Source organism: Syngnathus typhle, linkage group LG9 (assembly GCF_033458585.1).
Source record: "Syngnathus typhle isolate RoL2023-S1 ecotype Sweden linkage group LG9, RoL_Styp_1.0, whole genome shotgun sequence".
In the NCBI taxonomy this organism is placed as follows: Eukaryota; Metazoa; Chordata; class Actinopteri; order Syngnathiformes; family Syngnathidae; genus Syngnathus; species Syngnathus typhle.
In genome coordinates this window covers 644,545-657,394 of record NC_083746.1, presented here as the reverse complement: position 1 = coordinate 657,394, position 12,850 = coordinate 644,545, and the positions used below count along the sequence as shown (strand labels likewise).

The 12,850-nt window shown below is 55.6% G+C and overlaps 1 protein-coding gene across 1 annotated transcript; it reads left to right on the top strand.

Moving 5' to 3' along the window:
• Window positions 1–826: 826 nt before the first annotated feature.
• Window positions 827–12,434, top strand: hecw2a (HECT, C2 and WW domain containing E3 ubiquitin protein ligase 2a). The gene is made up of 30 exons (XM_061287753.1): window positions 827–926; window positions 2,872–3,303; window positions 3,944–4,051; window positions 4,127–4,221; window positions 4,295–4,361; window positions 4,422–4,591; window positions 4,692–4,831; window positions 4,907–5,007; window positions 5,081–5,895; window positions 5,986–6,292; window positions 6,356–6,448; window positions 6,598–6,748; window positions 6,995–7,113; window positions 7,447–7,571; window positions 7,639–7,824; window positions 8,000–8,134; window positions 8,217–8,322; window positions 8,418–8,514; window positions 8,582–8,665; window positions 8,765–8,850; window positions 8,937–9,057; window positions 9,125–9,238; window positions 9,330–9,482; window positions 9,560–9,658; window positions 9,925–10,054; window positions 10,131–10,277; window positions 10,352–10,466; window positions 10,711–10,796; window positions 10,913–11,025; window positions 11,167–12,434. The coding sequence occupies exons 2-30, from the start codon at window positions 2,922–2,924 to the stop codon at window positions 11,276–11,278; spliced, it is 4,557 nt and encodes a 1,518-aa protein (XP_061143737.1). The 5' UTR covers window positions 827–926; window positions 2,872–2,921; the 3' UTR covers window positions 11,279–12,434.
• The last annotated feature ends 416 nt before the right edge of the window (window positions 12,435–12,850 follow it).

Below are 12,850 nucleotides of genomic sequence, written 5' to 3'. Positions count from 1 at the left end.
ATCGGAAATCTGAAGGTCTGGTCTTCAGCGTACAACAGAAACAAATCTTTCCGTTTCAATACTTTTGGAGCGTTGTCCAATAGAGGGCGCCACTTTGCCGCTGTTTTGCCAGCCACGATTTTACATCAAATTAAAAAAGAAATATTAGAAATAATAAACATAAAACGTAAAGAAGACGCTTTCGACAAGTAACTGCTTGATATAACGAAAATGAACGTATTGCATGTCGTCCAAAGGCCTGCCAGGGGGCGCCATTGTGTTGCCAACCGTACTCCCTCGCGCTCTGCGGCAAGCACGAGTTTACCCCGCCCCCCTTTTTTTTTTTTCTTTTTCAAATAGTGGTGCACAGGAACCCCTGAAGACGTCATGTGGATACTAAAAAAGCTGCTGTCATGATTCCATGCGTGGATTCTTATAATAGAACTACAGCACAGCTGCAGTAGAGAGAGACACTACGTCATCCCGAGACTTATTTTGGATATTTTGGTTTTTGGCTTGGGAAGGCTGCTTGTCCGGGACCACCATCCAGTTATCCATCCATCCAGTTATCCATCCATCCAGTTATCCATCCATCCATCCAGTTATCCATCCATCCATCCAGTTATCCATCCATCCATCCAGTCATCCATCCATCCCGCTCTACGTGACTACCCCCGGCCGCTGGTGGATGTGCGCGTGGGTGTGGGAGGGGCCCAGAGCCGCCGCGGCTGCACCCCGCCCGTCTCGCCTCATTTGGACTGCGGGGATAACGAGCTGCAAGTGGGGAAGAAGAACCAGCCAGCCAGCAGCCATCCATCCATCCAGCCCTCCAGCCAGCCAGCCAGCCAGCCAGCCAACCCGCCAACCCGCCAGCCAGCCCGCCCGCCAGCCAGCGCATCTTCCTCCTCTTCGGTGCTGCTCTTGCTGATTTTGCCTCTGCGTCAAAGGTAAGCGCGATGGCTCCCATGCAGTCGTGTCGTCGACGTTTGCATGCATGCGTCCCTTGGCAGGATTCTAATCGAGCGTGGAAAATGACGTAGGGAATTCCCACAGCAGTCCGATAGCCATCGCATGCATGTCTGCATATTGCATGCAATGCATGCAAGGCGCACATGGATGGAGAATGATTCAAGTTGGGGGGTCGAGTTGTTGCGTAATAACCATTTGAACGAACGCCCAACGCGTACCTCAGTGTCTTGCCAGAGTGCCGTGGTGTGCGTGCGTGCGTGCGTGCGTGCGTGCGTGGCAGGTAAACAAAGGTGGAAGGGGTAGCCAACCTGTGGATGACTTGTCAGGGAATCATACGCTCGTCCTCGCGCCAAATAATATTGGAGCCGCGAGGCCCGGTTGAGTTCAGGGGCCACATTCCCTCCAATTGGATCGGGAGTGGGTCACGACTTTGCTGTTGATTCTGCGCAATTCTCAAACAATGGCCAAATTGTTAGACAGTGAGCAGATGACATTTCAGTCACAGCCATTTTCCTTGAGCCTACCCAAATAGAATGAATGCAGTGCCCTACCTAACAAGCTGAGCCCAATTTCAACAATGTTTATGATATGCGGCTTGTGTCGTCGTGTGAAGAAAAGACAAAAAGCCAACACCAAATTTCCAATGGGAATTTTCACAGAAATCCAAATGAAACTTCATTGGAGTTGCGAGCTTGCTCTCAGAACAAATGCGACAAGTACGCTCTTAAATCGGCCTGTTCCATTTCGAATTGAGCCGTTCAACGTAGTGTTCCGATTCTACGTGGTGCCGGTCAAATGTTGGTTTCGAGCCTTGCTTCCAGCTTCCACGTGGCAGGATTACAAATAGAGAGAGAGTTAGACGGACAAAGTCGGGTGTCGAGTGTCAACCCTAACCCACTTGACCTTTGCGGCGACTCCCGCAAACAAACAAAGCAAATCAAACTAACGTCTCTCACGCCATGCAGCTAGCCAGCCAAAGCAGACGGTGACATGGAGTCGCCGTCGTCATCGCAGACTCACAGTGGGAGGGAACCCTGGAGGGGCGACTGCGCTGCTGGAGCAAAGCTGGAAAATGTGCTCTTCTGGCTTCCTCCGATGGCCAGGGTTCAATGCCCTGGCTGCCTGCGTGCGTGCGTGCGTGCGTGCGTGCGTTCCCCAAGGTGCCCGTCGTGTCATGCAACAAAGTGCTGCAGTCACCTCCAGCACGGCATGCAGCGAGAGCGAGGCATCCCTCCCTAGGAAGGCACAGTGGTGCAATTCATTAAGTGGCAATCAATAGAGCACAACCGCACTTTGGCCTGCAAAAGCACCTCAAGGCATTCCAAACGTGACAAAATACGTATGCTCCGGGCGAGTTGATTTGGAAACATTCCAATTGAGAGCAGTTTAGAGTTTTGCCGCCGCAGCTTCATCGTTTGCTGGGATTTGTCCGCCCCGCTCTCTCCAGGTGTATGGCCGACACGTGTTCTCATCAGCGCTATTTTTAGATCGTCATATCAATCAGAGCCTCCTGTCGTTTCCCCCGAATCAATGGGTAATCCGCAGCCGAACGGAGATTAAAGGCGCAAGCGGCGGGCGCCGTGGGATTGAGTGATTTAGTGGTGACTCACGTTTGATTTCTGACAAGATGGACCGTTGCAATCATTTGACTTGTGCCACCCAAATGCTCTGCTTTTTCTTTTGCTCTCCTGCCTGCCTGCCTGGCTGGCTGCCTGCCTGGCTGGCTGCCTGCCTGGCTGGCTGCCTGCCTGCCTGCCTGCCTGCCTGCCTGCCTGCCTGCCTGCCTGCCTGCCTGCCTGGCTGGCTGGCTGCCTGCCTGCCTGCCTGCCTGCCTGCCTGCCTGCTCTTTACACTGCAAAAGTTCTCAATGTTTCAATTGCTCAAACGACTTTCACGGGTTCTCCTTTCCTTGCCCGTCTCCAGGTACCGACCGTTTTAGTCAACGCCGCCATGGATGGGGAATAAAAGTCAAGATGCGCCCGTCCCTCGCCACGGCCGTCCTCCCGGCCAGGACCCGCACGCACAACGCCGTGCCCAATTTGGCCGTGGGGGGCCGCGAGCACCTCTCGGCCCCGCGGCGGCGGAGCCCCAACCTTCGGCACACCCTCAGCCCGGAGAACCTCCGCAGCTTGGCGGAGAGGGGCGGGGCCTCGCTGGACGCCGTGTCCGTGGTGAGCGTGCCCGTCGGCCTCCCCCGCGCCAACAGCGACACCGACCTTGTGAGCTCGCAGAGCAGGTCCTCGCTGACCGCGTCCACCCTGGACTTTACGCTGAACCGGGGCCAGACCCTGGTCATATCCTGGGACATCAAGGAGGAAGTGGACGCCACCGACTGGATCGGACTCTACCATATCGGTAAGGCCGGCATTTGCTTGGGGACGGGATTAGATTTGGAAGGTCATTCCGTCCGCGATGCTAACCGGGCTAGCGTAGTTGCTATGGAGAATTGTGCTTACAGGGAAGAAGGAGCGAGTGCTGAACAAGGCTATCAATCTCTCTGACTGGGCTGAAAAGTAATACTGGAGTAAGAGTGTCCAACAGGCACATTTGTCATGGAGACCCCGCCCACGCTCTTCAAGGCAAAGTCCTTTCCTTCCTCTCGCTGGATGGGATGGAAGCAAGCACTTTCAGACTTTCGGCCTGTAACCACGTGAAAAGCTGTCAGCTCGCCGTCGGGTGCCGTCCGGCGCCATCCGGCGCCATCCGGTGCCATCGGGTCACTCGATATCGACGGAGGACTTCATTATTGACGCCGAGGTCTTCCCGGCCGACCGTCCACCGAGCAGACATTGATGGGATGACGCCTTTGCTCGGTCATTGATCCGAGCGTTAATACGGCAGCGGGTTTGACTCTGCGAGAAAAATACAAAGATTGCTGTCGCAAACGGCAAGAGTGAGACTTTTCGTGTGTCTGAGATTTTTGTTTTTTTCTGTTCCCGGAACGTCTTCAACGTGAGGGAGCAATCGGTCTCAGGTTGTCTTCTGCTCTTCGCAGATGAGACCAGTCCGTCAAACGTGTGGGATTGTAAGAATCGAGGGGTGAACGGTACCCAGAAGGGGCAGATCGTTTGGAGGCTGGAGGCCGGGCCCTACTTCATGGAACGTGAGTACCTCGAGCTTCACCGACCGAGACGCTCCAGTGGCACTGCAGCGTGGGTTCTTTTTGCTCTTCTCGCAGCGGAGACCAGGATCTGCTTCAAGTACTACCACGGAGTGAGCGGAGCTCTGAGAGCAACCACCCCCTGCATCACTGTGAAGAATACGGCCGTCCTGGTTTGTGACAGGGGGGAGAGGCCGAATAACAAAGACAGCCATGGGTGATTTGGACCGTCCTTCACCCGTTTAGGTGGAGGGTCTGGCCGAGCAGGTGGGCGTGGAGCATCCTCGGAAATTGATAAGCTTCACCTTGACAGGTGGGTTGGTTTCCTCCCTAAGCCAAAGTGCAAATGAAAGCGCTCGCTGTCGGCCCGCAGATCTGCGTGCCAGCGGCCTGAAGAAAGGCATGTTCTTCCATCCCGATCCGTACCTCAAGATGTCCATCCACCCGGGCAAGAGGAGCGTCTTTCCCGTCTTCAGCCACCACGGGCAGGAACGTCGCTCGGCCATCATCGCCAACACCGTCAACCCCGCTTGGCACGGAGAGGTAGGTCGGGGCACCGTAAGGCTGAACCCCTTTTTTTTTATTTTTCCCCCCCTCCCTCAAAATGATCTAACCCGAGCCCGATGCGGGCGTCTCTTTGCAGAAATATACATTTGTCGCCCTGATGACAGACATCCTGTGCATTGAGGTGAAGGACAAGTTTGCTAAAAGTCGGCCCATCATCAAGCGCTTCCTGGGTCAGCTGACCATCCCCGTGCAGCGGCTCATTGAGAAAATACCCGAGTAGGTGCTCAGCCGCCAGTGGGAGGGAGGGAGGGAGGGAGCATGCTGTAAAAATGAATGGCCCGTGTCTCGCAGAGTCCAGCCCGTCACCTTTCCCCTGTGCCGCCGTCTGCCCACGGAGCACGTCAGCGGACAGCTGCAGTTTAAGGTTGAACTCACGTCCACCGGACCTGACGGTAAGGACCCGTGAATAATAAAACAATCAAAAAGGATTGACAATGCTGTTATTACGAGTCTCCTTTTGCCCAGGTGCCTCTCCGGATTCCATCATTGGCCTTTCCACCTTCAACGGAGCTCCGGGGACGCCTTCGGACGACGAGGACCTGCCTCATCACCTTCCGGGAGTGCTTTCGGTAGGAGGCTCCCCCATCGGATCGCAGAGTCCTCGAGGTATCTGGGAAGCCGAGGCGGCGGCGGCGGCCTACCCGGAAAAGGAGCTGCTGCTCGTCCGAGCCGGCGGGGCCAGGTTTTTGGAGGGCCACGGCGAGTTGCTCCAGAGGTCTTTCAGCGAGGGTCTGGATGCTATCGAGGCCCCCAAGGGGCCCGGCGAAAGGCCCTTGGGCGCAGCCTCGCCAAAATTGCGCTCCGGCTTCCCCACGCACACGCGGCTCAGCGCCATGTTGCACATCGACTCGGACGAGGATGACGAGCGCTCCGCTTTCGGAGAACTGCCTCCCATGGCGTCCCCGCTGCTACTTAACGGGGATCCTCCGGATACGAGCGGTCCGGATGAAGACGGGCCGTCTCATGAGCTGCGAGCGGTCCTCGAGACGTCCGGAGACGACGAACCGGAGCGTGCCGGCTTTCCGGAGGCGGCCCAGCCGGTCCCCGAGGCGGAACAAGACGACCTTCTGGAGGAGGAGGTATTCTCCGAGGCGGAGGAAGCGCCGTTCGCAGAGACCACCTGCCGCCAAGCTTTGCCGGAGGACGGGGAGGCCCTGGAGGTGGGAGGGGGACCCAGCGAGGAGCCTTCTTCCGAGGTGGACACGTGCTCCATGGCCACAGCCCGGCAGACGGTGGCGTCGTCGTCAGATAGTTGTCAGGTCACCTTGACCGCAGCTGTGGTGGGTTTCAACCCGATGATCTCTTTCTGGCACATTTGCTAGCTCAACTTGATGGACTTTTCAAATACTTGTTTCCTTTTCTGCTCGTAGGAAGCAGAGAAAGGGGCCGATGCAGCCATCGATCCAGGGGGAGGTGTGATGGACGCCACCCCCCCGCCGCCGCCACCTCGCAGTCCGCCTGTCCACCATGAAGATTGTCCTGAGGCCCAAGGAGAAGCAGCAGCAGCAGCAGCAGCAGCTTCAGCTCGGGCGTGCGAGGAGACAGGCGAGAGAAGGATGAGTCTGCAGGCAGCGGGCGGCGTGGCCCAAGAGGCGGACGGCGACCGGTCCAAGCCGCACGACGAGACGGGCTCCGCCAAGTCCGAGCAAGTTAGCGCCGAAACAGACGGAGAGGAAGGTACGGCCAGCAGGTCCCCAAACGTTTTGTCAATCTGCAAATCCTGCGTTTGTCCCTACGCAGGAACGCCCGTCAACGGCCATCCGGTGCGGTCGCTTCCGTCCGTCCGGCACGATATTCACCGTTACCAGCGAGTGGACGAGCCTCTGCCGCCGAGTACGTCTTGATGTACTTGAGCATTTCCATCATTGGTTTGTTTTGTGCTCAAATGTTCTGTCGGCTTGCGGTCTCCATTGCCATTTCCAGCCTCCTCTCGGATGTTGTCGTTGCGGGTGTTTCACCAACTTTTGCTCGTGTCCTTTCAGACTGGGAGGCCCGGATCGACAGTCACGGCAGGATTTTTTTTGTGGACCACGTGAACAGGACCACGACGTGGCAGAGGCCCACCGGACCCCCCGCGCCGCAGGGTCTGACCCGCTCCAACTCCATTCAGCAGATGGAGCAACTCAACCGCAGGTATTGCGGAGAAAAGGTTGTTGTTTTTTTCTTCTGCCTTCGGGGCCCCGTCATTGACATGGTTTGCTGTGTTTGCACTTTTTTTTCCTTCAGGCCCAAAATGTACTGTATTTATTTTTGTCGATGTCGATTTTTTTCTCCTTGACCTCTAGGTTTCTTTTTGGAATGTCAAGCTGTTGTTTTTTTTATTTTCCCCTAAAATGCAAACGAATAGCTCCAACTTGCCATTGCTGATTGCATTTTTAGATACCAGAGCATTCGAAGAACCATAACCAACAGCGATAGACCGGAGGAAAGCCCTGCTGAGCTGCTCCCGGAACCGGAACCGGAACCAGAAGCTGAGCTCATTCCTCACTCCATTTCCGGTCCGTTTGAACACGCCCATGACCAGACAAACAATCGGCGGCGTCATGTAAGACTTTTCTCTCTTTCTTTCTTTCTTTCTTTCTTTCTTTCTTTCTTTCTTTCTTTCTTTCTTTCTTTCTTTCTTTCTTTCTTTCTTTCTTTCTTTCTTTCTTTCTTTCTTTCTTTCTTTCTTTCTTTCTTTCTTTCTTTCTTTCTTTCTTTCTTTCTTTCTTTCTTTCTTTCTTTCTTTCTTTCTTTCTTTCTTTCTTTCTTTCTTTCTCTCTTTCTCTCTTTCCCTCTTTCTCTCTTTCTTTCTTTCTTTCTTTCTTTCTTTCTTTCTTTCTTTCCCGTAGAATACAGACGAGACAGTCTGGTGGGTCACTCCAGCGGTCGTTCCCGTCTGTCGTTGCTGCTCCAGTCGCCCAGCGCCAAGTTCCTGTGCAGTCCCGACTTCTTTACTGTGCTGCATTCTAACCCCGTCAGTGTCCACCTGGGTCTTCGGGGGTCTTGAAAGCTTTCTGAGGCCGTGTTTGTCTCTCGTTCAGAGTGCCTACCGCATGTTTACCAGCAACACCTGCCTGAAGCACATGATCAGCAAGGTGCGCCGAGACGCTCACTACTTTGAGCGCTACCAGCACAACCGAGACCTGGTCACCTTCCTCAACATGTTCTCCAACAAGCAGCTGGAGCTTCCCCGGGGATGGGAAATGAAGCACGACCACACCGGCAAGGTGGCTGGCTGGCTGGCTGGCTGGCTGCATGCACGCATGGATGTGTCTTCCAATTTGTTTGGTTGGATGGGTCGGGCCTGGCCTGGCCTGGCCTGGCCGGGCCGGGCCGGGCCGGGCCGCTCGCTCTTGCCAAACTTTTGGAACCCCTAAACGAGTTTGCCTTTCACCCCGTCAGCCCTTCTTTGTGGATCACAACTGTCGCTCCACAACCTTCATCGACCCGCGGCTTCCTCTCCAGAGCTCCCGCTCCACCGGGCTGCTTGCCCACCGCCAGCACCTGAGCCGCCAACGCAGCCACAGCGCCGGCGAGGTGAGTTCTCCCGGACTCGTGTCAGCACAATGCGTCAGACCCCGGATGCGAGCTGAACCTTCAGCAGCTCCTTTTGCCGCAGGTGGGCGACGACTCCCGGCAAAGCAACCCGTCCGCCGCGCCGCGACCTTCCAACACCTTCGGCGGGTCCAGTCGCTCCGGCCAGCACCACGAGCCGGTCCCCGTCGGTGCGTGGGCCGCCGAGGGAGGACGAGCGCCAACGCCGGGCCGCCGCCGCCGAGCGCCAACGCCATGACGTGTCTTTCTCCTTGCCGTCCTCCAGCGTACAACGACAAGATCGTGGCCTTCCTGAGGCAGCCCAACGTCTTTGAGGTGCTGCAGGAAAGACAACCGGAGCTTGCCAGGAACAACTCCCTCAAGTAGGTTCCGCCGCCTGGCGCTCAGTCGTCGCCGTCGGCCAATGGCACGCGCTTGTGTGGCTCGCAGGGAAAAGGTGCAGTTCATCCGCAGCGAGGGCGCCGTCGGGCTGGCGCGTCTGTCCGGGGACGCCGACCTGGTCATGCTGCTCAGGTTGGTGCTCGCTCGCGCGGATGCACGCACGCACGCACATGCACGCGTGCACGTTGCAAATTGGATGTTTGTTATTCCCCCCCCCCCCTCTGTCCGCAGTTTATTTGAAGAGGAGGTGATGTCCTACGTGCCGCCTTTGCTCCACCCAAATATCAGCCTGTCCTCGTCTCCTCAGAGTTCCCCGGGTGAGAAGAGGCGTGGCTGGCCTTTTCCCCCTGCCTGCCTGCCGCCTTTCCCTCTCCCGGACCTTTCCCTCCTTTTTCTCCGTCAGGCACCCAACGGGCCAACGCGCGCGCTCCCGCCCCCTACAAGCGAGATTTTGAGGCCAAGCTGAGGAACTTCTATCGGAAACTGGAGACGAAGGGATACGGGCAGGGCCCCGGCAAAGTCAAGTACGTGCAAGTGAAACCCGATTCATGGATTGCCTTCATTTGTTTTCTGAAGCAATTTGTCACCCAGGCTCATCATACGGCGGGACCACCTCCTGGAGGACGCCTTCAACCAAATCATGTGTTACTCCCGCAAAGACCTGCAGAGGAGTAAACTCTACGTCAGCTTCGTGGGCGAGGACGGGTGAGAGCAAATCAATGGCGCGTGGATGTTAGTCACTCCGTAGCCGGCGCCGCCGGCCGATGGTCGTCACCACCCGTTTGTTTTTGCGCAGGCTGGACTACAGCGGCCCCTCCAGAGAGTTCTTCTTCCTGGTGTCCAGAGAGCTTTTCAACCCTTACTACGGCCTGTTTGAATACTCGGCCAACGACACGTACACGGTCCAAATCAGCCCCATGTCGGCCTTCGTGGACAATCACCACGAATGGTTTGGCGCCGCCGCTTTGCAAGTGGCGCTCATTGCGGCTGGTGGAAGTGAAGACACGTGCGTTTGCGTGTCTTAAGGTTTCGTTTTAGCGGGCGCATTCTGGGCCTGGCCCTGGTCCATCAGTATCTGCTGGATGCCTTCTTCACTCGTCCATTCTACAAGGGGCTGCTACGCATGTAAGTCGTGCGCACCTTTTAAACCCGTGCGACTTTTGCAGGCAGGGCCGGCCGCTTAGCTTCACGCGGGTTTTCTTTTGGCGGCGCTCGTCCGTTTACCGCGATCCCATTTGAACCTACGGCATCGGTGCTCGTTTCGTTTGGATCTCGCCAACCTCGTTTGTCCGCGTTTGCGACGGCCTGATTGCAAGCCGCCCATGATTTGTATTTCAAAGCGCGCAACCTCTGGGAGCTTTTACGATGCTTTTCTTTTTTTACTTGTGCAGACCGTGCGATCTGAGTGACCTGGAGTTCCTGGACGAGGAGTTCCACCAGAGCTTGCAGTGGATGAAGGACAACGACATCGAGGACATGCTGGATCTCACCTTCACTGTCAACGAGGAGGTCTTTGGGCAGGTGCGCGCTTTGTAAATAAATATTTGTGCCGGAACTTCCCCCAAAGCGGGTCGGTGTGACTCGTGTGACGTTGCAGATCACCGAGCGAGAGCTGAAGCCCGGCGGGGCCGGCATCCCCGTGTCGGAGAAGAACAAGAAGGAGTACATCGAGCGCATGGTCAAGTGGCGCATCGAGAGGGGCGTGGCTCAGCAGACCGAGAGCCTGGTGCGAGGCTTCTACGAGGTACCGCCGCCGCCGCCGGCTTCAAAATCCACCGCGTCCAAATTCCAACCCTGTGCCCCCTTTGCCGTATTCAGGTGGTGGACGTGCGACTGGTGTCTGTGTTTGACGCCAGGGAGCTGGAGCTGGTCATCGCCGGCACGGCCGAGATCGACCTGGCGGACTGGAGGAACAACACCGAGTACAGAGGAGGTCAGCTCGCTTCCATGGAAGCAATTTAAATAATACCCCAAACACCATCCAATACAGACACAAAAACAATCATGATGGAGAAACGTCAGAGCGAAAACTGTGAGTAACTAACGTCCTAATGTGGCTCCGTCTCGCCGCTCGCTGTCCTGCGTCTGCACGGCACGCAGAGCCTTCAAAAGCATCGGAATCTCCTTCTTTGTTATTCCTCTGACTCATGCTCCGCCATCACCCCCTCCTCTGGCAGGTTACCATGACAACCACCTAGTGATCCGCTGGTTCTGGGCAGCTGTGGAGAGGTTCAACAATGAGCAGAGGCTGCGCCTACTGCAGGTGAGGCACATGCTGCCACCCGCTGGCCAAAAGCCTGTACCGCCTTCGGCAAAACAAGAAGAACGGCGGTGGAACGTCTTCACCCCTTTCTCCCCCGTGTCCTCTTTCCAATGTAGTTTGTGACGGGCACGTCCAGCATTCCTTATGAGGGCTTCGCCTCGCTACGCGGAAGTAACGGACCCCGCCGGTTCTGTGTGGAGAAGTGGGGGAAGATCAGCTCCTTACCCAGGTAGGAAGGAGCACACCATCAAGTCAGCCATTTTGCTGGAGAGGTGGGCCCAGCGCAAACCTGTCCGAGCCATCTGTCACTTGTGGGGGCTGCATTCTGTCACCCAAACATGCCAACTCCATCTACCTGTGCGTCCTCCAGAGCCCACACTTGCTTCAATCGGCTGGACCTGCCGCCCTACCCGTCCTTCTCCATGCTCTACGAGAAGTTGGTGACGGCCGTGGAGGAGACCAGCACCTTTGGTTTGGAGTGACCCACCCTAACACACACGCAGTGACAAGCAGAGAGAGAGAGAAGAACCCCACAAAGTGCTTTTCCACAGCGGCACGATGATGCCAGCCGCCCTGGTGTGTCCGTTGGATTGACACCTTCACGGCAGCCAACGACGACGCCATTTTGCGCATCGCTCCTCTTTCACAGCATGGACGAATGACCATACTTGGGGCCTTTGTGCTCCATGGCAAAGGTGACACGCTGACAAACACGCATTTGCTTTGAGACCCAATCAACATTTTGCGAGCGTCCCTATACCCCCAAGGCGGCTAGCGCTGTGTCGTTGACAGCCGCTAGCGCTCGGAGGACCGAAGCGTTTCCTCGAGCCACCGACCCATGCCTGTTGCGACGCCGCTCGCTACTTTTGCCTCGACAGCATGCCATGGAACAAACAGACTGTTGCGTCCGCGGCGAAAAGCCCTTTGCTACCGTCGCCAACCAAAATGTTCCTTCTTTTTCTACGGGGATGCATGCAAAAGGGAAACTTGAGTGTGGCCGAGGACGGAGTAGCTAGCTGGCTAACTAACACGGACGGCGGAGGCAAGACTTTGGAATCCTCCCGTGCATGTGAGCGCTTCTCGGTGGGCTCCGTGAGCCGTGCCGGGGGCCGCAAGATCTGCGGCGGCGGCGGCGGCGGCGTGTTCTCGCTTGATATCGCATGCTGGGCTCTTGCAAGACACTGACTGTCCTTACTAGCTTTTTCTGCATGATGATATTGTTATCAGGAAAAAAAACAAGATGATGGATGAATTGTTGTTGTTTTTTTTTCCATCGTGGAAATCACTGTGGTGAGGCCCTCGCGCCTGACCCGCCGACCGAGGCTTGAGAGAAATAAGGATGTGGTGCTCCGCTGCTCTTCCGCAAAAGTCACTTTGAATGAGCTCAGGCAACGCGCAATGTAGTTTGAATGTGTCTCGTCTGGCATGTTACCACAAAACGTCCCTTTCCGCGCGTGACCCGCCTATCTCCGTGGTTGCGGCTCATGGCCGGTCAGACGGCCATGAAGCCATAGGGCTGTTTTGAGAAGAAAAAAAACCCACGCGTGCAGTCATCGTGTTTGTCTCTTATTTGTACATAACTGTAAATGTACAGCATATCTGTCCTGTTGTGTGTACAAATATATATTTTGCACTGAATGTACCAAAGTGGGCCTGCTTCCAATGACTCCTTTGCGTTTGTGGGCCGCATTCAATCCAATTAAGCTGAGTGGCCCCAGAATGCCAATTTGGAAATTTGGTGTGTCTATGATGAGCAGGAAGCTCTGACTAAAAACCTCTGGGCTGTTTTGCTTCAAGTCACCATTTTAGAGTCCGTCCACATGGTTATTTCCAGGAGTCCTTGAAAAACCTTACCTTACCTTCTAGAATCTTATGTCATTGACAGGTAAACAAAGAGAAGTTGCTCAACATTTTTGCGTCATCGGCAAAGGCACGGCAGTGAGGCTCGATGACTTGACCAAAAAAACACCAACTTAAATCCTGCAGTGGTTTTTACACAAGTTTTCACGTATAAAACACTAAGCATCGAATATTAAGAGAACTGTATACAAAAA

Bases quoted from the DNA above. Each gene is read 5' to 3' on its own strand.
- hecw2a (XM_061287753.1), top strand. From the start codon at position 2,922: ATGCGCCCGTCCCTCGCCACGGCCGTCCTCCCGGCCAGGACCCGCACG. The intron at 5,896-5,985 runs GTGGGTTTCAAC...TTCTGCTCGTAG, and splicing joins TCACCTTGACCGCAGCTGTG to GAAGCAGAGAAAGGGGCCGA. The intron at 9,058-9,124 runs GTACGTGCAAGT...TTTGTCACCCAG, and splicing joins CAGGGCCCCGGCAAAGTCAA to GCTCATCATACGGCGGGACC.